This window comes from Symsagittifera roscoffensis, chromosome 5 (assembly GCF_963678635.1).
Source record: "Symsagittifera roscoffensis chromosome 5, txSymRosc1.1, whole genome shotgun sequence".
NCBI lineage: Eukaryota > Metazoa > Xenacoelomorpha > Acoela > Convolutidae > Symsagittifera > Symsagittifera roscoffensis.
The window spans coordinates 43,234,260-43,260,966 of record NC_087066.1 but is presented as its reverse complement, the minus strand read 5'-3'; the positions used below and the strand labels follow the sequence as shown (position 1 = coordinate 43,260,966).

At 34.0% G+C, this 26,707-nt stretch overlaps 1 protein-coding gene across 1 annotated transcript in view; it reads right to left on the bottom strand.

Moving 5' to 3' along the window:
• LOC134846739 (rootletin-like) overlaps nucleotides 1-26,707 on the bottom strand; it is an 88,943-nt gene that overhangs the window by 34,899 nt on the left and 27,337 nt on the right. The window contains exons 13-17 of the mRNA XM_063864127.1: nucleotides 4,420-4,580; nucleotides 2,991-3,254; nucleotides 2,006-2,209; nucleotides 1,475-1,592; nucleotides 1,035-1,204 (exon numbers count right to left, since the gene is read on the bottom strand). Of these exons, the coding sequence (XP_063720197.1) occupies nucleotides 1,035-1,204; nucleotides 1,475-1,592; nucleotides 2,006-2,209; nucleotides 2,991-3,254; nucleotides 4,420-4,580 (917 nt within the window). The remainder of the gene's footprint in view (nucleotides 1-1,034; nucleotides 1,205-1,474; nucleotides 1,593-2,005; nucleotides 2,210-2,990; nucleotides 3,255-4,419; nucleotides 4,581-26,707) is intronic.

Here is a 26,707-nt window from a genome sequence, read left to right as displayed (position 1 = left end):
CGTGTGAAAATCTTGTATCCAAAGCAGGCTTTTAGATTGTGGTAAAGGAAGCGGTGGTGAAGTGGTGCGCGTCTCCGCCTCTCAATCGAAAAGTCGGATGTTCGAGGCCCACCATGATCCGTGCTCGTTGCTTGAGGGTGAAACAACATTACCCAGCCCAGAAAAAAAACCAAAAAAATTGTATGTAGTTCTTAAACAGAGGCACAACAGCGGTTCGCCGTGATGAGCTGTACAGCTCTTGTGTTGGTCCTTTCCACCGTGGATAAATGGTCTTAAGATTGCAAAAACACTTACTTCAAGCTTGAATCCTTTTCAATTCATCGCCAGAAAAATAAACTGAAATGTCATAAAAATTTTCTCGTCACTGCTTCGTACTAAAAGAAATTGGACAAAAAAATTTAGGGAAACCAGCCGAAAAAATATGGCCAAGAAAAATACATCCAAGCAATAGAATTATTATTGTTTTAACCTCCAAATGGGAAAAAAAAGCATTTTGGTAATCGAATATTTTAGATTTTTTTAACTTAATTTTTCCTAGTAAATCAATCAGGCATATCAAATAATTAAAGACCTTTTATTGTAGAATGATCCGCACAAAAAGTTTTGAAAACTAATTTTCGGTGTCGAGAAAAACTGGTTCGAAAAAAAAAAATTAAACTTAAACTAGGCAAGGCCGAGAGAAATTTTTTTAGTTAAGATACAAAACATAGTTTTTAACTGTCAATGTCAGTTTTTGAGTTTCCCTTGGCGCGTTTTTGGTTAAAAAAAAATTGAAACATTCTAAAATACATCTGAAGAAACATGCTCTTTTTGATATTTTTCTACTCACTTAATAGAATAATTGAAGTCATTATTTGTCATCTCTTTCACCACGCACAGTAAATGGTACAAAACTGAAGAAACAAAGCAAAAAAAAAAAGTTTTTTTTTCTAATATAAATGCGATTAAAATCTTCAGTTGTGCATGCAACTCCTGTTATAATATGACGTGCAATTCCTGTTACAGCCTGCAATTCCTGTTATAATATGACGTACCTTCTCTTCATTAGCCTTGACTCTCTCTTCATTTTGCTTCTTCTTCTGCGTCTGTTCTTTTTTGGTCTGCTCATCCTCCTGTCTGCTCAATTGTGTCCTTATAGATTCCAATTCCTTCACTCTCTCACTCAACTCTGTCTCCAGTTTGTGCTTCTGCCACATTCCATTCTCTGGGGGAAACATGCGATTTACATGGAAATAAATATGATTTGCAGACGATTTATTTATCAGATATTCAGTCCTTACAGTTAGGAAAGATTTTGACAAGCAAAAGTGTTTGTCCATATATCAACTTACCAACAGCTTTTTTATCGACTCCCAGAAAAAAAACTGAACTTCATGCACAGCTCCCCCCCCCCCCCCCACCCCGTGTTTTAAATTAGAGACCGTATAGCAATTTACATTACAAAAGGATATTTGTGAGTCAAATGTAAGCTTACCGCGTTCCCGGTCGACCTTGGCCTTGAGTTCCCTCACTTCACCCTCGAGGTCTCTCTGGGTGGCTGCCAGTCTGTTCCTCGCATAGTTGCCCTCTGTCACACTCGCCTCCAAGTAGTCCTGAAACATAAACACCAAACAAAATTAAGACAAAAATGTCTAAGAAAAGATATACTCGAATCGAGTTTGACTCTACTTTTGACATTACGAGCAGTGTTTTGGCGTCGTCAAAACACGGCTTAAACAAAAAAGCAGTCAATTTTTAGTTTTTTTTTATCGGTAAAAAGAGCGAATTGAAGATTTCAGGGATGCTCATCTTCAGAAAACAAAAAAATAAATTTAAAATAAACTTAAGAAAGACGCGGTTTTATTATTTTTTTGAAAAACCACCCGCCCTATTGCAAAAAAATCAATTTAACTTTTCACGTCAAATTTTTCGAATCATTATCATTTACGCTGTTTTTATCCAAAGCTTTCGTGCAAAATCACCATATCGTTTTCACCAAAACAATTGCCATTCGAAAAGTGAGCACCTTTGCCAGTTCTGCCTTCTGATTGGCCTCCGCCTGCTGTTGCAGTCTTTGTTTCGTCTCCTCTAACTTCAGCTCCAGATCCAATTTATTTGACCTCAACTGACCTCTCTCTGCGGAGAGAGACTCCATCTCCTTCCCACATGTCAGCAGTTCACTCTTTGCCAGTCGTAGTTCATCAGCCAGGGCATTATTAGTTCGCTCACTCTAAAAAACACAAGGAAAAATAGATTTTACGACTCAGCGTGGATTAAGAAAAAAGGGCTTTTAATTTGATTAATCAAGGTATGTTTTTCCAAATTATCAACAGAGCGAAATCTTAAATTTCTATAGTTTGCCCCTTTTTTGAATTACACGTCTCAAAAAATTCGATCTCTACCCTTTTTTGTACTAAATATGACGATGGACTAAAATGACTTTAAATTTATTAAAGTTAACATCCCCACCCAGGGATTCGACCCCCTGCCGACCCAAAGGGTCCCCCTTTGATACTTTTTCAGAAATCCGTTTTTTCTAAAGGCGCCTTTGGCGCCAATATATACTAACTTTGAGGGGGAGCGCGCGCCAAAAAAACGCGATTTTTTTTGCCAAAATTTTTCAAAAAATGCCCAAAAACGGCTTTTGTGACTGTATTTTCAAAAATTTTGTGACTGTATTATACCCCCCCCCCCCACTCCCAAAAAAACGTTTCTTTGGGGGAGGATGTTAACTTTTTGGTCCCATATTTTTGCTCAAAAATTAAGGGACAAAGTTAACATCCTCCAAACACTCCCCCCTCCTGCACCAAAAAAATTCTTTGAGCGAGGATGTTAACTTGGTCCCATATTTTTCTTTTCAAGCAAAAATAAAAACTTACACACCGTTTTTTCGATTTTTTTTCCAAGTAAACTTTTTCCGAGTCAGGTTTTTTTCTCGCAAACTTCGTCAATTTTATATATAAAAAAAACACTATTAAAAACAATTTCCGTATTGTTGTCCAGAGACTCACCTCTTTTAGATTCTTTTTCAATGAAGTATTCTCCTGGTCCAGTTTCCTCACTGAATCATTCAGATCTGCAATCGTCCGTTCTGCATAACTGAGTTGTTCCGACAACATGTAGTGTTCACTCTCCCATTCTTTAGCCTCCCCTCTAATCCGGCTCACTTCCGAATTCCGCTTAGCCATCTCAGCTTGGGTCTCGCCCTGGCTCAGAGCCGCAGCCGCCAGTTCAGTTTGTAGCCCTGATATCACATTCAGGAACGGATGGAACGCCTAAGGAAAAAATTGACTTTTAACCAGATCATAAACCGTTAAAATACAAAGTTGATAACTTAAAAATACCGCACTTGATGTTGTACAGGCTGATATAATAACCTCAATTTTGCAGCAGCAAAGCTTTTAATAATCAAATGAATGATTTAACCAAAACAAACTTTAAAAAAGTATTAAAATTATTATGAAAATAAGAACAATTTCCGTATTGTCGAATCATTATCAAAGGCTCAATATCAAAACTGAAAAAATTTTAGAAAAAAATTTCAGATTATACTGAAAATTTTTATACTTCTCACTTTAGCGAGCCTAGAAGCATACATGTAAGTGATCTTTTTAACTATATCCCCTTCGGATACCTAGTAACAAATATCCCCCTATAAAGAAACAAGACTGCTCGTATCAGGGCGAAGCCCTGAATGTTCCGACTGCCTTTTAAGGTTTATGGAGCAGTAATAACATTAAAAAATTCAATGAAACAAAACAAAATGAAAAATTTTTTTTTCTAAAATTTGAAATTTTTTATGAAAATCATCCCCCCACCCGCCATATAAAGTACAAAAGGATAGATTTCGATCCTTGTAACAAATCAATTATGGCAAATAAGCTTCGTTCAACCAATTTGGAACGATTTCTAAGACGGATTAACTCTCCGCTTACGCGTTAATAGCGCGAAATACATCGCCCGTTAATTGTCCCAAATTGGCCAAAATGGCAATCTTTAAACCCTCATAACTTTACGAAAAATGACCACAGGTGAAATATCTTTTCAAATTTGAGCTCAGGACAACAATACCTTTTGAATGATATAAAAAATTCCGTCAGAATTGGCTATTTAAAAAGTCGAAATTTGTCTGAAGAAAAAAAAACCCACCCCGAGCACAAATATTCCGTTACTTTCGTATCGAAAGTCGGAACAATAAATCAACGGCTAAGCATATAAAAATTTATACCTTATAGCGAATATCCTGAAATTCGTTATTAGGTGTTTCGAAGTGTTCCCCTTTTGCAAAAAGGGGAATATTATTGAAGAGATTCTATTTAAGCAGCAATTTCTAATAATTTTTTAACATTTGTTTTAAAAAAACTGTATTTTGGTAAATTTTTGTAATAGTTGTAAATTGTTGAAAATAGCTTTGATTGTTGTGATCGCCTTGTCTTGTACCTGGTTTAGTTGTATCTTTTCGTTGCCCAGCTCCTCGTTCAGTTTCTGCAGGTCCACGAGGGCCTCCTTGAGAGTGGACACTTCCTTTTCCTTCGTGGTCTTGTCATTCAATTTAGCCTTCAACTCCTCCTTCTCTCGCGCCGCATCGGCCAAGGCGTCAGCTAAAACACACCATCCGCAATGACAAAGGTGGATAACAATCAGCCATTATGATGTCTAAGATCTTGAACAATCATTACCCTCGAAATATATTCAATGGGGAACTATCAGAATTTTTAAAACTTTCCTTGAAAATTCAAACCCCCTTCCCCTCAAGAAAATTTTAGAATCGACCGTGGCGAGAGGCGAGTGAAAAAAGTTGGTTTGGTCATTTTGGAAGCGTCAATACAGGAGAAATATTCAGTTGAAAACTCATTAAAAAAACTCATTTCAACAATTTTGATTTAAATTTCAAATATTCAAAACTAAATTCAATATATAGCTGTTTTTAAAATAGAATTATAAGTATACAAATAAAATTTCAGCAAAATAAAATCCTCGTAACAAATTTGGCAAAAAAATTATTACAATAAAAAGAGGTTAAATTGAAGATAGCAAGCATTTCCGCCTAGGATTAGCCACAGGCATTCGCCTTCGTGACGCTTACCCCGATGTTACAAAGAAGATTTTTTCCGAAGAGAAACAAAAACAGCTCGCGAATGAAAAATTTAACTGATTTGGTTTTTGAACAAAAACTCAAAGTTTTTTTTTAGTCTTAAGTGAAGCCCTTTAGTGCCACGTTTGTTAGCAATAGTCAATTTTTTTACCATTTCATTGATCTTATAAAATGGAAAAGGAAACACGAGATCTTATTTATGCTGCAAACTGCACTAGCAAAGAAGTTTTGGTACAGAAATTTGCTAGTCGTAGGCCCCTGTTACCCGTTTATTTAAAATCCTGAACATGTTCACTCTATGGTTATTGCTTCTACTAACTGTGACCTGTGTCTAGAGTCTCTATAACCCATAATCCTTGTATAACATGATGGAGACTTTTGTTCACAGAGGACCCCAACTGAACCCATGAAGCAGTAACCAGTGAACAAATTTATTCTTCAGCTTACTAAACGCAAATTGAGATTTAAAATCAAGACCGCATTTTTTTTACAAATGCATTAAATGTTTCTACAATATTGCTAACTTGAAGAGTATCGAAGCTATTAGTACACACTGGTCTCTCAACGCCTATTCAGTTTGTGTAAATGGTTTCGTTTTTTACTTTTCAAAAAATGTTGTGAAATCTTTGTTATTAACATTATAGTTGGAACCTGATCTAAACTACATTTTATGATTGGATAAATTAGATATTTTACCAATGTAAAGTATTTAATATTAACCAATCATGATCCATCTAACTAACAATCCACTTATTTGTAAGTGCTGAAATTACTTGTAATTTCAGCACCAGAGAGATTTGAATTTAACTTAGAAATTAGTTGAACTCTCCCGAGTACTTCAGCAACCGCAATAAACCAGTATACCCTAGATCTATTGAGCCTAGCAGAGACTAGTTAAACAACCTGAGACTAGATAGTATAAGAGTAAGATTATGATCGGTATTAGACTAAGAAGTTGCACGAATCTATCCGGCCGAAAATAAGATAGCGTGACGAGCAGACGGTGTACCCTATCCGAAATTACTCTATGAGTTATACACTTCGGTCCTAACTCATCTGGTGCGACCATAAGTCTCGAACAAGACCTTAATAGCTTAGCATTAACCAATAATAGATTAGAAATTAGACAAAACATTTACAAAATGTTATACGACAATAATTTAATCGAAATGTCTCTACGACTCAATAGATCAGAGCCAATATTCCGAACGATAACAGAACTACCCGGAATTGGAAGAAGACCTCGAACCAGAGACGACATACGACAAAGCAGAAATTTACCATATAGTTATATGATAGTTCGGCAAAAGCCAGAACAAACTTTTGTATTTAGAATACTACTAGCAATGAATTTAGATTTTCATTTGCAAACATAAAATTTTGAAGTCAATCTTCAAAATCATTTCAGGCGCTAAACAAAATTATTAATATACAATAACGATTGATAAAAAGATCTCAGATCGTTTTCCAAAATTCTGCAGTAATATACAAAACATGTTTGAAAAATATTTATTGAAAAATCAAAATAAAAATTAGTAGCATGACAATAAATGATTAGTAATTATAAATCATCCTGTTGTTCCAGCTTCATCGCCTAAACATAACAGCAATCATAAGCTCACTAATATCATAAAAATACTAACTCTATTCTTTACACAAATTTAAAACATTTTAAACTTAAATTCACTTAATTTTAAAATCAGATCATCAAGGCTTATCCTTGGATCTTAAATCATTTTCTATTTAATTAAATTTAAAACTTGATCATCAAGGCCTATCCTTGGATCAAAAAGAACAACTTTGTTCTCCCCCACCCACTTAAACGAGTGTCTAACGACCTCAAACGTCGATTCACTATCCAACCCTTTCTAAAAACCCAGGACTAATAGAAATTTTTGAACAAAACTAATCATTCAAATTAGGATAAACAGTGAAGAACTTCGGTTATTCATCCTTCACTTGATCCCCCCTCTTACCAGACCCAGGATAAATCTTAGACTTAGTAAGTTTAAAATAGTATCTAACGAACTACTCGCGTTCTAATTATACCTGAACCCTGTGGATCGATTTACTATTCTCCAACCCTGAACACAATCACTACCCTTAAGTAAGATTAAGTAAGTTAACACCTTAGCTTATACTAGCCACGAGAAAGTATAAAATCATTCTTCGGAATCGATATACTTTTCTCCCCAACCCTGAACAAATAGACCCAGGTTAGGCTAACAAAAAAATCGTAAGGACTAACAGTTTAAGCAAATAGAAATCATTTAACAACCTTTTGCATCCGTCATCCTAAACCTTATGTCATTTAAAAACCTAGGAAATAAACAAACAATCGTTTTACACAATTGTGAAATAAATAACAAAAAATACGACCTTGTAATCACACCTCATACACAAACAGTTGGATACATTAGAACAAAACGACAAACATTAAAGAGAAAAATACTAACTAAACAAAGACAAATAACACGAAAAAGATTTTCAAAAAATCGAAACGCATTTTCAGAATCAGAAACCAACAGTTTAGACGAACTTTATAAACTAAAAGAATCAATAGATAAAAATTGCCCAATCCACGATCAATTATATTTCTCTGACTCAGAAACAACTTCAAATTCATCAAAAAGAGGAAAAAGAAGAATAAAAAAGCAGTATAAACACAAACCAGTACATTTATACAATTGGAATCAACCAATTAGACACATTGATAATTACATATTAACAGTCATCGAACGAAAAAATGAGCTCAACGCACACCCCAGGTGAAGAAACTCCAGATGATGATGAAATCTTTCCTTTTATAGTAGATGCAGATACTGATAGAGGACAACACATATTTTGTCAAAATTTACTCGTAAATTTGTTTGAACCCGGAATCAGTCCATGTAAAACAGAGTTCCCAGATGTAAAAATCAAAAGACAAATTATCGATCACTATCTAAAAGATATATGTAACCTAACACAACAATACGGAATCTACTCCATAGAATTCAGCTCACCAAACCAGAATCACAGTAAATATATAATTCAAACAGACGACCTTGATTTAGAATTCTCAAAAATATTCTCAGAATATATAAAAAGCATCCAATATAATAACTCACAAAGAGCAAACTCCATATTCACCAATGAAGTTTTTGCGATAATATATAGTTATATCTCGATATTAGAAAACGAAATCCAGATACCAAATGTCTCACCAACAGAAACATCTAAACATATAAGAGTACGACATGAAATCACACTACTCTCTAGTTTTCTAAATATAATTAAAGAAAATTTCACGAAAGATGAAGTTTCACAACATACAAAACACGACTTACAAAAAATCTTGGCATGGTTCATAATAGATTATTTCACACATAATATTGATTTAATTTCACAAGCAAGAAAAAATTTTAGACCCCAAAACTCCAACGATGATACTGCCATCACAGAACAATCAGACTATGTTTGGGACCCCGAATGGTCTCATCCCGCATTCATAAACTTCCCACAATCAATCTCAAGTCAAGCAATAAGTACGATATCTTATGTAAGAGATTATGTACGAGTAATACCATTAACCATTGATGCAACACCATTAAACTATAATACATTTTTACCCGATATGCAAAATAATAGTTTAAACTCTACAGTCATACACAATGAAAACCTCAATGGAACTAGGAATCTTACTCAACAAGATATCCAGACACCATCACACTTCATAAATGAAGAAATCGTACACACAACAACTACACAACAAAGTATTTCACCAATACGTCCAAACTTAACAACACCAAGAAATACAAATTCTTCACAAACACAGGTAACATTACAATCAACCGTTAAACCTTCGGTTGCTCCAAAATATTCACACATGGATTACCAAACATACAGACCCATGACAATACCGCCAAAAACACGCAAAACGTTCACTAGAAACAACTTTGCAGACCATAATTATAATTACACACATCCATCAAAAACAAGTTATCAACCACGAAAAAATTTTAGTAATTATACAAGATCTCGAAACTGGGATAACCCAATGGCACCACCTAATTCAGTAAATTTCCACACAAATTTACATCCTCCACAGGATCGTAGTGAAAACTATCCATTTTTTCAACAAAATAAAAATAAAAAACAAACATCTTATCAAATGGATTACTTATCCTCAGATGATGATTTCTTACAACCAGATATATTTACACCCTATAATCAAGAATATCGTGGACAAGGAATACAGAAACCACATACATATCATAGAATTTTTTCTCCACAACCAATAGATACACAAATTCAACAACCAATTCAACAACAAAACCCAATTAATAAATCTTTTCAACCAATTCCGCAACAAAACCCAATGATTGCAAACTCGTACCAACCAGCACAAATGCAAAATGAAATACCACTCCCATATTATCTTCAACAACACGAAATAACAAGAAATCAACTTTCAAATTTTTCTCAAATGCCAAATGCAGCAGAATCATTACAAATGACGATGAATCCATACCTTATGGGTGGATCATCAATAACATCAAATAAACCTTTAACGGTATTCACAGGAACAGACCCTGAATATTCTGTAGAAGACTATTTAAATGCAGTCACAGCAAATTTGATTTTAAATATAGGACCTGAACCAATTAATACGCCACTACATCAAAACTGGATACATCGACGCACAGCGTTAATACAAACAACTCTAGATGGCGCAGCCCAAAAATGGTTTTCAGTATTGCCCATAGAAATAAAATCAAATTGGAAAAGATTTACACAAGAATTTTCAAAAATGTTTGACTCCGAAAGAAACAAACAACAACAAAGAGTTTTATGTAATGAAATTCGCAGATTACCAAACGAAACCATCAAGCAATTAGCAGTACGAATCGAAACACTAGTTCGAAAAGCATATTCATTAAATACACATGACTATAAAAACACAAAGATGACAGAAATCTTAATGATGACCTTAACACCACAATTAAGGAAAATAGCAATAAAAAAGAGAGCATCCCATCCTTCGTCAATTCGAGAACCCGATTTAGATTTTCGAAAACTAGTAGACAAACTAGAACAAGCAGAAATCACAATGAAACTCGAAGAAACGGAAAATCTGAAATTACAATACGTTAACAGAATTGAAACAGCTTCCACAAATATAAACAATATACAAGAATCAGATACAGATCTCGTTGAAAAAATCACTGAAATACTCAATATTTACGAAAAACACCCAAACTTTAAAGGCAAACCATCTTTCAAAAAATGGTGTAATTATTGCCGACGATACGGACATAGTATTTCTGAATGTAGACAAAAACAGCAAGACAATCAAAATAAACCTCAAAAATATAAAGAACCAAATAAATCATTCTATCAATACATGAAAAAAGATCAAAATCTACCGAACAAAACAGTCTACAGCAACAACAGTTCAGGAAAACCACTCCCGAACAATACAAATTATACAAGAAATCAATCACCATATAACTCAAGTTATAGAGGAAGATCACCAGAACGAAGAAACACGCATAATTCATCACAAAATCACTACAATAGACCAAATAGTCGAAATAACTACTCCAGATCACATTCAAATACACAACGATTTGTTTCTAGATCTAATTCCCAATCAAGAAATAATTATTATCCAAACAATCAATCACGAAATTCATCATACAATAGGAATAGAAACTACTCAAATAATCGTAATAGAAGTTATTCAAACAAACGAAACCAGAATTACCCGAACAATCAATCAAGGAATAACTCATATAATAGATCGAACTATAACAGACCAAACAATAATTACCAAAACAGATCGCGAAATAATTCACAAAATCGACACTCAAGTTATAATAATCGTTATAGAAATTATTCCCAATCACCACACCGGAATAATAATAACTATAATAATTCTAATAATCGCCACAGAAGTAGTACACCTAAACATCAAAGACATATTAATCAAGTACAATCTAATCCAGAAACAACATCAGACCCTCCAGGTATTGATGACACAGTAACTGATACGTTACAACTCAACCAAATAAACTGTGAATCATCAGATTCAGAAAGCGATGCAGAAAACACTCTCTCCATCAACATGATAAAAGTCGAAAATGACTATGAACCTGTTATATATGAAGAACCTTTTTCATCACACATATATGAGAATCAATCAGAACTCCTTCACAATTATTATATTGAACCCGTCCATTCCACACCGACGACACAAAAAACTAATGAAATTAACACTACAAACCAAACCAATGAGAAAGGAAAAACAAAATGTTTGAATACAAATCACATCTATCAAAACATACAAAAAGAACAACCCAAAGAAAAAATTTGGACAATACCATTTCTTTTGGAAAGCCCAAAAAGCAAAGAATTTCAACCACCAGATCTTGAAATTGATTTTTTAATTGATTCAGGAGCAGAATCAAATATAATAAACATTCCCACATGGAATGAAATAAAAACCTTACACCCAAAGCTAACACCTCTTGAAACCTCCAGCAAACTAGCAACAGCACAAGGATCAACATTAATAAACTACGGAAAAGTTCAATTATTTCTCCTCCCCACAAGAACAATGGAGCAAAACAAAATTTTAACCAAACCATTTAAACAAATATTCCATATCACTGATATTAAACATAATATCATTGGAATACCATTTATCTCTAAATATATACCAACAATCAACATCTTGAATAGTAAAATATTAATCAAAGATAAATATACAAAAACAAAAGACACATCCCTAACATTTTTTCAAAGATTAAATAAACAACCACCATTTTTTTCAAAATTTTACCCAATATATAACCAGCAAAGAAAACACTTGAAACCACTATCAGGAAACATCTATAATTTTTCAATCAAACAAGTTCACCAATATGATAAAAAACAAAACAAACAAAAATTTTATATGTCAGATTTTGAATTCAAACCTATTCATAAGTTTTTCAAAATCACAATCTCATCAATAAAATATTTGAAAAACTCGAATTCAGATATTATTTCCTTACATGTATACAACAATACACCTTACCAAGTAACATTACCTTTAGGACTTTTAGGCTATTGCGAAACCAACGCTACAATATTACCAATACACGAAAAAGCATATCGTGTAAAAAATATACTCCAATTACTAGATATTTGCCAATCCACAATCCTTAATGAAGAATTATCTATAAATAATATAATAAGTAACGAAAACAGAAATACGGATTATTTCACAAAAACCCCATATTTCAAACCTACATTCAACATAAGTAACTACACAGAGAATCAACAGAAATTTTTAACAATGTTTAATTTCCAACATTCACAAATAACACAAGACGAATTTGAAAAACTAGCAAAACAGCTAATTAAATATTCATCAGTCTATGCAACATCCAAATTTGATGTTGGCAAAATCAGCTCATTACTACATCTCCCATTAAAACCAGACGCAGTTTTCAAAAAACAAAGAGCAAGTAAAGTACCAATTCACTTACACGATAAAGTGAACAGATTACTCGACATTTTAGAACAATACAACATTATATCACCAGTAAACAAAGAGGAACAACCAAAAGGCAACACATTTATCAACCCTGTTATCATTCTAGCCAAAGGAGAATCATTAAAAATTGTTCTCGATGCTAGATACCTCAACTCACTCATAGATGAATCAAAGTGTAATTGGCCCATTGAACCAATACAAGTTATTTTAACAAAAATAAACGGAAAATACTTTACCACCGCCGATATGAATAGTGCATATAATCAAATGCCATTAGATGAACAATCATGACGCTTAACACAATTTGTTATTGGAAATCAACAATACGAATTCAACCGCTTATTCTATGGAATATCCATAGGACCAGCAGCATTTTCAGCTTTTATGAGCAAAATTTTTCGACCACTAATACTCAAGAAAAACGCAATCACCTATTTAGACGATGTTTTTATGCAATCACAAACAAAAGAGGAAATGTTCAATGTTTTAGAACAATATCACCAAATACTTCAGAACGAAAATCTGAAGGCCGCCCCCAATAAATCACACTTCTTTTTGACAAAAGTTAAATTCTTAGGGCATAATATAGAAAGAAAAACAATCACTCCATTGAAATCACGTATAGACGCTATTCAAAAACTCCAACCACCAACAAATAAAAAGAAAATCCAAGAATTCCTTGGAATGTTAAACTTTTTAAGCAAATATGTTTATAAAATGCAATTATATTTACGACCATTCTATAACATACTTAGACAACAAAATAATTTTGAATGGAATATAGAACATCAAGCACGATTTGAAGAAATTAAAAAACTTCTAACTGAACAAATTTCAAACACAATTCCAGATTCAAATCAACCATTTTATGCAATGTGCGATGCTTCGAACTTTGGCATCGGCGCAGCATTATTACAATCACATAATAGTACAAATAAAATGAACCTCATATCAGCAAATTCTCGATTATTCACTCAAGCAGAACTAAGACTCTCAACTCTAATGAGAGAATGTACAGCCATAATATATACACTAACAGAATATGAATTTCTGATACTTGGATCAAAACATCCCACAGTTCTATTCACAGACCATAAACCAATCATCTTTCTTTTTACACAAAAGTCTAATCCAAACCACCGAGTTTATAGATTTCAACTCATTTTAATGAAATTCCCAAACTTACATATAGTTTGGACCGCAGGAAAAAATCTTGCATTACCAGACACCTTAAGTCGAAATACGCCACCTGAATTACTTACACGAAAAACCACAGTTGAAATACCCAAAAACATAAAATTCTACCTTGCAGAAAATGAAACATCACCCCGATTGGAATGCAAATATGCAGTAAAAACTGACGTTGAACAATCACAAATAAATAATTTACAACATTTCCCACTTTATTTAGATTGTCAAAATAATCACTACGAAGTTGATCTACTTGGAACATCAACTTTTAAACCAATCCCATATTCACAATGGATAAAAAACAACACCCAACAAAAAAGAATAAAACAACACCCGCCTAAAAAAGACCATTTTCCACTAATTGAAAAAGAAAATCTGACTGATAAAATAAACTTATCAGGACCACAAACAAACGATTCAAAATACACAATAAATCAAGTTTTTGACCTCCATGACCCACTTGATACAATACCCTTATCTAAATTAGAAATCGAAAACATTTTTCGCCCCCCAACAGAAACAATTACAATTTCAACACTGAAACAATATCAAAACCTTGACCCAGTAATTCGACAACTGAAATCATGGCACAAATATAAAACTAAACCTATCAAAGCAGATTCAACTATTCTAGGAAACAAAACACTCCTCAGATATTTTCGAAAATTCAACAATACAACAATTAACGAAAACACAGACCTTCTAGAATACAAACTAAATGAATCTACAGCTCCCTGTCTCCCTTTAAGTATGATTCTTATAGCTTTTAATATTTCACATACACAAAATATTAAAGGACACTCTGGATCAGAAAAAACATATTCAAATTTTATACAAAACTTTTATTTCCCAAATGCACCAATTTGGATAAAAGTACTATGCAATGACTGTATAGTATGTCAACTAAATAAACCTTACCCAAATCAAAAACAAATAGCACAAAAACAAGATTTTAAAGGACAAAGTTTGTACTTTAATCATCGTATCTCATTTGATACCAAAGGACCAATTTCACCCTCATCCGAAGGAAACTCCTACATTATGGTAATTGTTGGCGCATTTACACATTATGTAGCACTTAACCCAGTACCACATTGTAACGCTTATTACGCTTACACAACACTCTATGAACACTGGATAGCAAAATTCGGACTACCAGAAATTTTAGTTACAGACAACGGTACAGAATTCATAAATAATGAAATCATCACACTATGTCATTTATATAACATTAAACACAAACCACGTACATCTCACGCACCTTGGACAAACGGCTTAGTCGAAGGTATGAACCGTTCATTACAAGAATATCTCAGATGTATCATCAATGGAAATGATACAAGATATACCGAATGGTCAGCAGATGTAAAACTATTTCCCTTAGCATATAATTCACAAATCACGACAACTTTAGGAATGTCACCATATGAAATGGTTTTTAACCAAAAGCCACGCAAACCAATAATGTTTACAGCAAACTCTCATAAAAACGCACAAGGTTATTGTCAACCAAATAAAGACTCAATTTGTTATAACCTACCATTACATACACACGATGAAGATCATTTTCATCACCCACAAATTCTTAAATTAGCCTCCGGTACACACACCGAATGGATTTTAAACAGAGATAAAAAACACAATGAAATTTACCAAAAGGTAACAAAAAAGTTGTTACAAAGGCAAAATATTAATGAACAAATAAATTCACGCTTTACACCAGCCTCCGATTTAAAAATTGGAACATTTGTTTTAATACCCAATTTTAATACTCAAAAAGGAATTTCAAAAAAGTTACAACCCCTTCGTAAAGGACCATACCAAATAATTGCAAAACCCACTGATGTCACATATAAAATCACCGACTCAGATAAAAAAGAAATCGTTCAACACCGAAATAACCTATTACCTTATTATCCAAAAGAATACGCACTCCGCGAACTAACTCAATTATATTCTTTTACAGGTTTAAAAGTTATTCAAAATAACCCACATACGGACACCATAACAAAGGAACAAAATGATATTCACCTCGGAAATCAAAATACAAAATCAAACACCACAAAAAACAATACAAAAAATCTCGATCAAAATACATCTCAAAAAGAAAGAAAAAATAGAAAAATGACAGAACAAATAATACCCCAAAAACAAATCGACAAATCAGAACATAGAGAGTCTTCACGACTTAGAAATCAACCACGTAAAAATTATAAAGTATTCATCCCACAATCTGAAATATTAAAGAAAGTTGAATTTCAAAAACAACCTTAAATTCTACATTTAAAAATCTTTGCACCTCTGAAACATTTCACACTTTCATTTTTCAAGATAACATGCTGATAAACACGCAGCGATTCTAGTTCAAAATTAGCCAATAGGATTCATCCAATCCGTCACCTTCTATAACTTTAACACAAACCAACTAGACGAAAAATATTAAACTCCAGGCATGTCTATAACTATAACTCTACGACCTCCAGGTCAAAAATAAGCAAACCACTCCAACTTGACAACTAAAATAAATATCACCATAATATCATAACCCTCCTTTATCTAATAAACCAAAGATCAACAATATTTCCCCAACTCAGCCCTCAAATACCCCCCAAACAAATATGTTAAATTAGCCTAAAGTAAAAGAACGACCATTTTATTTAGCCTAAAGTATAAAAATCTCAAAAATACCCCAGATCATTTGACAAATGAAAATAAAGACAAAGAAGACCTCCCGATCACCATAAAAATTGCCCCCAACAATTTTTTACGAAACTCAACCCACTTGTCAAAAAACTAATAAATAATCCGACCACACTTGAAAATTGCCCCAAACAACAAAAAATATTCGATCACGAAGCCATTTCTTAAATGCTCTTCTATCAAACAGTCACTAAAATTATCACAAACCTCAAACAATTTTTTACGATACTTGAAACTTTCATAATATTTCTTTTTGATATCCTTGAATCTTTTCTAATACTCTTAATCATTTTTTATAATATTTTTTTTAATTTTCTACACTATATTTGAACTATTTCTCCAACTTTCAAAAACCCTTGATTATATACACAGGTACGATTTATAAAATTGTCTAAATGATACGAACTATTTTCAGTAGAACTGATATTTTTCTACTATTTGTAATTTTCATAACATTTCTATCATCCCTCATTTTGACTATATGCAAATGTATAAAGAAAGCAATCATCACATTCGCTCTAGCAACAATCCTCCTAATTCTTTTCTTAGAAGAATACTTTAATAAACATTAACTTTTTCACTAAAAGAATAGACCAAAAAGCTATCAAAAATTGCTACCCAAAAGTCACCAAGTCAGTCTTCACCGACATCATCCCAAGATAACCCAACAACACCTTCAACTACCAATAATCCTCAAACATCTACACGAATTTCCTTTCAAGATAACCCATACACTTTTGAAGAACGACACGCTCGTTTATCAGAACCACTAGAACCAGCTCAACGACAAGCACCTCTAAGCGAACCAACATATAACTTATACCCAACACTACCACAAGAATTAAGTAGAATAAGAAATCCTAGTCAAAACCAAAATACAGTCGAAATAAACAGACAAATTATACATCCTCGACGGAACAAGAATTTTCTAACTCCCCGAGTTCATTTTGATATACCTCAATCCCCATCACAAAACACTCCAGAAAACCCCATTGGTATATTACCAGAAACCCCTACGCTTCTTTCACAACGTAGCACCTCAAGCCTACCATCAGATTACTTAGGTTCAACACCAACATCTGAACAAATACGTGAAAATCCCTTTAACCCCCCAAACCAGGCATCACGACTACCATATTGGACAACACATTCATTTACACAAGGTGAATTAAATTTAGTCAATGATCCAATAGATATTTCTACGGATACAACAACATCCTCATCACTACCAGAAACATTATCACTACCATCAACACCATCAATAAGCCAGATTTCACCACCACCTTTTAATTTAAATTTTCCAAATAATCTCGACGCCAGATATCGAGAACAATCATCAACAAATATCCCTTTAAGACTAGATTGGAATACATTTACAGCCCCTCCACCATTATTTGGACAACATCTAGAAAGTAATCGCCTCCACAACTGGGCACTTAATAGATTACAATACCGACAAGACATTCACGACGATATCCGTGATCACAATATCCAAATACTTCAACAAAACAGTTTACAATTAAAGTTTGAAATCACAGTTAAATTAAACAACATTACTCAACATCCCTACCCATTAAACCCACCAAACATAACAGCTCAATCACTACCACCACCATTTATAACCACTGAAGTAATATATAAATACGACAGATATACCAAAAACACAATTGGTTACATCACATTTTATAACCCATACTCAGGATTATCATACACATGTATATTCTAAAATTATTAATTTTTCTCCAACTCCTTTTTCTAGTAATCTCAAATCAAAACATAAACCCTTCTCCCCGCACAGGACCCCAAGATTTATTAGTAACACATTACGATTGTGAAGAAAACGAACAAAAAACACTACACAAGTATGCAATAAATCAAGTATCACAGTGCGAAACAGAACCCCAAGCCATAGAAACTACAAATGTCATAGCAACACTTTATTCAAAAGCCCGAGCAACTACAGTTATAGGATATAAATTCACAGCAACATTTTCTGAAAAGAAAGTACATTGTTCACAAGTCTCAAACGGAAATAAAAACCGACTTGACCATGAATCATTCTACCAGAGTAATATAGAACGACTTTTACATCTCAATCCCGAAGATTGTAAAAACGAGTTACTCCGACTAAACATCACCAAAAATAAAAACACAGATAGAAATTTAGTATATTTCCAAGTTTTTTCAGATTCTGTACATCAAGCAGAACTTGAAAGATATCAAGGACATATAAAATTAGATGAAAAATACCCATACAACGGCGCACACGGACGATTAACCTATGACATACACGATAAACACTGGATACCACACATTGGTATAAATGACCCATCAAACTGCAAAGCAGACACAAAAAATAAAGGATACCAAGAAATAATGTTTTTCGATTGGAAAATACAACTCGAAAAAATACAACTCACACGAGATTTATCAGACAACACAATGATTTACCAAGGAATTAGATTACCTTGTAAAAACGACCAAGGTTATTGCGACCCTACAACCAGAACACAAGCAACAATTGTTTGGTTCCCCGAAGACACATGTACAACATTTCAAGTAGCAAAAATACACGCTCGTATGATAAAATTTCACGAAAGATATTTTATACAATCAATACCATATGAACATGTAAATCCATTACGCAAAATAAGTTCAAATTTTCAAAACATTCATAATATAGAAAATAAATTAACACGTTTCCAAATATATCAAGAAACAGAACTTGCATGTAAATACAGAAACCCACTTCACAAAACACAATACTCTGAAATAATAGTTGAATACGAAAATGGATTCGACATGACCACTGGAAAAATAAAAGTCGACCCATACGCCACAAGTCATCCCCTAAACGAAGGAACATCATATATACCAGTTAATTTTCAAAAGAATACAGGTCAACCTGGTGGACATTTAAAACCCCAAAACGACCAAAGCACACGTTTACAAGAACTATCACTAATGAATAATACATGTTTTGGTAATATCCACTATGATATTCACTTAGATATGAAACTAGACTACACGATTAGCCGAATTTTTCAAGAAATGTCACTCTCCGAATTAGAAACATTACACCAACTATGCGAATTAGAAAGGACACAAATATTACAATCACTTGCACTAGCAGTATTAAAAATACCCTACGCAGGATATTTACTATCAGGAAATAGATCAAATTTTTTAGACTATGAAGGAAACATCTTATGGTTTTATACTTGTACTAAAAAAGTATCACCACTATACGTTTTTGAAGATAAACGATGTTATAAAAGAATCCCTATCTTTTATAAGAATAAAGTACATTTCGTTGACACACTTTCACGAAGAACCTATTTCTGGGATACCGCAGTTCCATGTGGATCAGAAAATAGCCACAGCGTAGTACAACTAAACCCTGATGAAGATAAATATTACCTTCTCACCCCATATCCCACATTAATGCAATCACTCAAAAAATTTTCACCAGAAAGCATTCGCGCTATCGCTCGAAACCCAAATATAGACTTACAATCAATAGGAATATACTCAAAATCAGATATTCAACATCACATTAGAACAAAACAATTCCAGGAATTATTAACACAAATGGACACAATACAAAGACAATCAATTGAATAAAACTTACGCAAACTTGCCGAAACCGCAGGATTTGCAGACATCTATACGCAAGACTATAGCGGATATTTTAAAGACATTAAAGATTATATATATCTAAACGGTGAAAAATACCGTCCCCAAGATATATCACCTATCAATATTTTTAGCTTTATTACACTCAAGAATGAAATTCTTGATTTTCTAGGATGGCCCTACTACATCTTAGAAAAACTAACTATTTTATACGCAATGTTTAACTTTATTGGATTTCTTTTTTCACTCTTAAAAGGAATCTATAACACATGTGCTATACACACACAAGTCAATAGACAAGCAAGTGTAGCACGCATACTATTTGCAGGATTTTTTGGAATATTTTCTACATCTATAAACAAAATTCTTTTAGACGCACAAATAAAAGAATATAACACAAAAATAGCAACAAGACAGAACACATACGACGAAGAACATAACAATGCAGACACAACACCAACAGCACCACAGTTACCACCCCTACCACATAACCATCCATTATCCCTAGTCCCACGTAATTTTCGAAATTTAGCCATAACACATAATAATTTTAGACCAACCATATCACAAAGTCCCATCCAACATATAATGCCACACCACTCACAAGATGAAAATACTTATGAACAAATTATAGAACAACCCCATACCACCGCTTTTCAGTCTCAAAATAATAATTTTTTTAGCCCACGATGAGCCGACAACTTGGATCCCTACACCGATCAAATTCCCACCCAACCAACCTCACCACTCCAATCCCAATAATACCACTTTTTGCTTTTCCGCCACCCGATTTCCCATCCAGTAATGTAACATCCGGCATGAATTCCGATACTAACTCACACATCTCAGTTTTATACTCCATCTCACAACTCAATAACCCGAATATTGAAACCCCCGATGAATTTGCCGACTCCGAACCATCTCCATCAAATAATTTTCACACCAATCCCTTAAATTTTTCCCAACCCCCTTTTCAACCCATACTACCAAATAACCCTGACCCAACCAATTCTACACCCTCTTATGCTTCCCAAGTCACTCCAACCTACTCCTCACTTCACTCAAACCAATCATCTCATTCTTCAGACACCCCCCGAATCTCCCCAGAACTAGATAATTTCATTACCCTACAACAACAATCCTATGACCTTGACACCCCAACCATAAACCAAATCTCATCCACAATAGATTCATCCAACCCTCCTACCCCTACACCCTCCTCAATTTATACTGATTCATTAGCACCATCATCCACAACTACTGTATCTTCACTCAACACTAATAGAGCTTACCGCACTTTTAAAAGAAAGTTCCCCAACCATCCTTTCCCAGCGAAACCAGGAACAGCCCGTGAATACATCAACCATCCACAACACACAAACACAAAAGAATTTTTAGCTATCACCTTACCCTCATTTCCACAATACACCTTAAACACCCCTCATGACACTAACGAGACACGTAACTTTGTAGACGAATACGTTTTAATGCCTACCCTTCCTTGGACCTCATATTATCATTTTACAAATCCCCTTTGCTTACCTTTATCTAACACTCATATCGATATAGAACGAAATATGGACATGCTATATCGACTCACTACACCACTAACACCTAGACAATTTACTTACATTGGATACAAAAAATCATTAAAAACACACGCTGCACCCCGAGCTAATGAATATACACTAGAATATTACGACCATAACATCATCAGAACTAACCAAGATCAATTCTTAGACGACGATCGCTTCGCTAACCCACAAATCACCGAGAAATTTTTCATTAAAACACCATATGTATTTACACTAAATATCTTCGATCGCAAGTTTGACCACATTATCTCAGAAGCACTAACAGACACGCAAGCCTACGAAAGTTTTAAAGAACGCTTCCAAATATTTTCACTAACCTTTCATTTCCTTGCACCACATGAAAGAGATTTGCACTGCTCACACGATATTATGTTGCGCACTAAACAAACACACACATATACTTATTACCGTTTCATCCAAAATCACTTTGACCTACACACTCCCTCCAGACAACCACACCATCGTTTTCAATTCATCAATTCCAAATACACCTCACCATTCTTTCTTAACTTCACATATTGCATTAAAGATACTAACCTTCATGGTATTCTTCGAAATTATGATCCCATAACCCAAATGTATATCTTTTGTCCCATCACCAAGACCTTCAACGCAGAAGAATCCCGACCCTTCCTCATCCCACACGAGTTTGTACAACCTATAGAAATCCCCATTTTAGAATTCATCCATAACACTAAATTCAACCACAAATTATATAATCTAATCCAAAACACACCTTATGAATTTGCAGTTGGCACTGAAGAACTAACCACAATTAAGGCACTTCAATTGCTTTGGCCACTGCTTCAAACTAAAAATATCATCCGCATATTAGCCAAACTACTAACAACTTCAGATCTCATTCACGACATTTTCCCCCACGGTTTCTTCCCCGACGACTAACAGGTAAGTATGAATTATACATATTACTAATTAATTCAAACATTAGAAACTCACCATTCTTTATCCATGTTTTCTTTAGAATTTTAGCCTTCATCCAACGATCATCTGAAAAATTCACAAAAGAAAAATAAAAAATAGCAAACTTCTTCAAAACTGTTTAAAACCCTATTAAATTTTTGCACCAACAATTAAATAAATATAATACCAATGCAGTAAATTAATTTATAAATTTTTCCCCCACCAGCAGTAAATCTAATAATGATGAAAATTTGTAACTTAATTTCCCCCAACAACTAGCAGTAAAATTAAAATTCTATGTAGTAAATTCATAAGAAGCAAAAGCAGTACTAACCTTTTGATATTTTCATTCACTCGCATAAGAATTCTATCCACACTCGCACAGCTCGCCCACGAAGAATTGTTTAAAATAATGAATTTCAGTTTCAAGCTTTCACACTCGATAACTCTAACACAAGATAACACGTTTCAAACTTTCCTTTAACCCGGTTGGAAAGGAATTATACACTAAACAAAACTAACCAATGCAGCTTACTAAACACCACAACACATAGCATAACAGCATGACTAAGAAAAGGAAACCAACGGTACCCAAACCGGATTAACCCAGTTTAAAACTGGATAATTTATTCTTTTGAAGACTATTATAAAGTCTAAGAAAGAAATAATAAAACACAAAAAAGTCGAAAGACAAACCCATACCACAAACAATTTGATTTTTGAAAAAAGGACACAACCAACAAAACATAAGAAAAACCACAACAAACCCAACATAAAACGTTGTCACATAACAGGACCTCTCACAAAAACCGCATGCAATCATACTCCCACTCCTGGCCTAACCCACCAGGAAGGACGTCCTGAGCATGCTCTATAGCCGGCCTAACCCACCGTGCTACATCCACGATTTGTGACCACACTCCTATTTTTAATAAGAGCTACTCAAGGGTGAGTAACTCTTCAAAATAACTGAACTAAAACAAAAAGCTTTTGTGAAAACAACTAACTAAAATCATAATTAAAAAATATTAAACTAATAAAAGTTTTATAAAATGTAAATTACATTATGCAATACATAGATCAGAATACAACACCAAGGACGAACATCCAAAGACAAAACGACCCTACTACACTCGAGAAAGAATGGCCAACTACAATCAATATGCCGCCCACAATCACAACTCAAAGGATTTAGAGTACGACTTGACTTCGCAGAAAAGGACTTCATTGAACTAGACCAATGACCACCTCGATGTTCAAGTATACGTACAGATCCGAGTAACCAGGCATCCCCACCACGCACAATCTCCACGCCATTCCCAGACAAGGTCAAACACAAAGAAGTTCTCACCAATGAAACAGAAAAACCTGACATAGCCAACCATTCTGAAATCAGATTTGAGTTTGTTGCGAAAACCCAGTCGTTGTCTTGAGAAGACACAATGATTGAATCTGGGACTTCTCTAATAAGAAAACCCAGAAGAAATAAGATGTTCGCCAAATACCAACGTCCATCATCCATCTTTCGAATTGCAGAAAAACTATTCTAAAAAACTCTGTAAAACCCGGATGGGTGGAACCTGATCTAAACTACATTTTATGATTGGATAAATTAGATATTTTACCAATGTAAAGTATTTAATATTAACCAATCATGATCCATCTAACTAACAATCCACTTATTTGTAAGTGCTGAAATTACTTGTAATTTCAGCACCAGAGAGATTTGAATTTAACTTAGAAATTAGTTGAACTCTCCCGAGTACTTCAGCAACCGCAATAAACCAGTATACCCTAGATCTATTGAGCCTAGCAGAGACTAGTTAAACAACCTGAGACTAGATAGTATAAGAGTAAGATTAGGATCGGTATTAGACTAAGAAGTTGCACGAATCTATCCGGCCGAAAATAAGATAGCGTGACGATCAGACGGTGTACCCTATCCGAAATTACTCTATGAGTTATACACTTCGGTCCTAACTCATAGTTGACGGAATTTTTGTTCTGTGAACATAGTGATTGAACCGATATGACCATTGGTATATTTTCAAATAAGCTTGAAAATAATTGTATGCTCTAAGCAACTTAGTTTGGAAGATCATGTAGACACCTGCACACTTATAATGAAAAGATTTAGCAGAGCTTGAGGATCGCTCAATTTAAATAACTAGTTTTTGGAAGCTGTTCACTGCTTCTTTGAACAGTCCATAGAAATACATTTTAAATGCACTGAATGTATCTTTTTTAATTTTCTGGTAACAACACAATCATTGGGTCTCTTGAAAATAGTAATGCCTAGGTTGCGCTATTGATATTTTGACACTTTATTCAGATTAGTTTCGTTTGAGCGTTCGTATATTGAAACACCAAACTCAATGAGTGCTTACATGAAATAGTTTTAGTTTTCCAACAGAAGCTTACGATGAAACACACATTTGATTCTATATAACGACCACAATAGTTTTGATAACTTTATTGAAACATTTTTGACACGAGTGCCGAAACTCAGTTTTCCATCATTCAACCTTCAATTATATCTTATAAAGTTAACTATTCCTTATATTTTCTGAAAAAAAAGTTTCATTATATTTACTCGTTGCGTTGTAGAAACAGATTATGTTCATGATGTGATTTTTGTTCAATTTTTTTTGTTACCTTTTGCTTCATGGTAACTATGACATTTAAAGTTAAAAGACTCAAATTATTGGAAACCTATATCGCAGCTCCCCCGCCTCTAGCTTTTTTTCGTAACAATGGAGGACAGCAGTTATCAAGACAAAGATTAGAAGTATTGTCATTTTTGCAAAGCCAAATTTTTTATATTGCAATTAGAGACGGTAAAGTCTTCAAGGTATATACATAAGGCTGCAGTTGCGCCACAGAGATCTTATTTTTAGGAATAGCAGCTGCCATGTGTCTTTTTACTAGTTGACATTATTGAGAGCACATGTTGGAGCATTTAGTATTTAGTATTATGACCAGACACTTGAAGGTAAAACCATGCTACTCCAAAATGCTTAACTACAAAGAACTAATCAGTCCCTTTAGTAAAGGGTAGTCGCAACTTTCAGGTTTTCAGCATCAGTCTAGCATTGAGAGAAAGTTGCTCATTCGATCCTAACAAGATTTCAGCTAACTACCTTACACTATTTTGATCGCGAACATAAAGACATCATTGAAGGGTTCATTTCATGAAGGAAAACCCTACCAAATAAATGAATAGGAGACATCCAAGCATGCTTTTAACATCATTTAACTTTAAAATTGTCGATTGACGTCACTGCGTTTTCATAGATTAACTCTGGACTGATGTGACCTATATCTACACTAATTCAATCACCACTATCTGAAAGCACTATAAAGAAAACTAGGGTGAATAGGTGGGCGATCAATTATTTTCGATTCGTTTCCCTTGGGTTGTCTCATTACCCCATTTCTTCTTCAATCATCGGCTAGCGAACGTTCCTTAAAAATGCTTAGTTTCAATTCAAAATGAAAAAAAAAGAAAACAAAGGCGATAAAAAGAGAAAAAAAACTTTCACTGAGTTTCACTTAGGCTCCGAAGTGAATCCTCATCAAAAAAACTTCAACGGAATTAAATGCAGGGTGAGGATTCGAACCTCATAATGATCGCCAAATCGTCAACAATCATTCAACTGCCATGCCAGTCCATTCAAAAAAAATCAAAACATCAAATGCTTACAACATATTGCTGGTCAACATTGGTATAATTAATCACAAATACAGTACTTCTCGGGTATTATAACAGAAAAGTGTCCACTTTTATCAATCAGACTGGCAGTTAGCAACGTAACTCTGGCCAGAGATAAATCACTGAGGAAATGTGTAGTTCTGTAACAGTATTGTTTTTGATACTGTTTCAGTGCTGTTTTCAAAGAAAGTTACTGTTTACGATTAAAGAGCAAACATTAACCTCGCCAAGTTCGAGCCCCCAACCTAATGCTACCCAGCCCGTTCATTACCTCTGGATAATGGCATACTGGATTTTGTTATGCACAAAGTATGTATCCGCGAACGCAAAAAGCGTATTATTCTTTGACATGT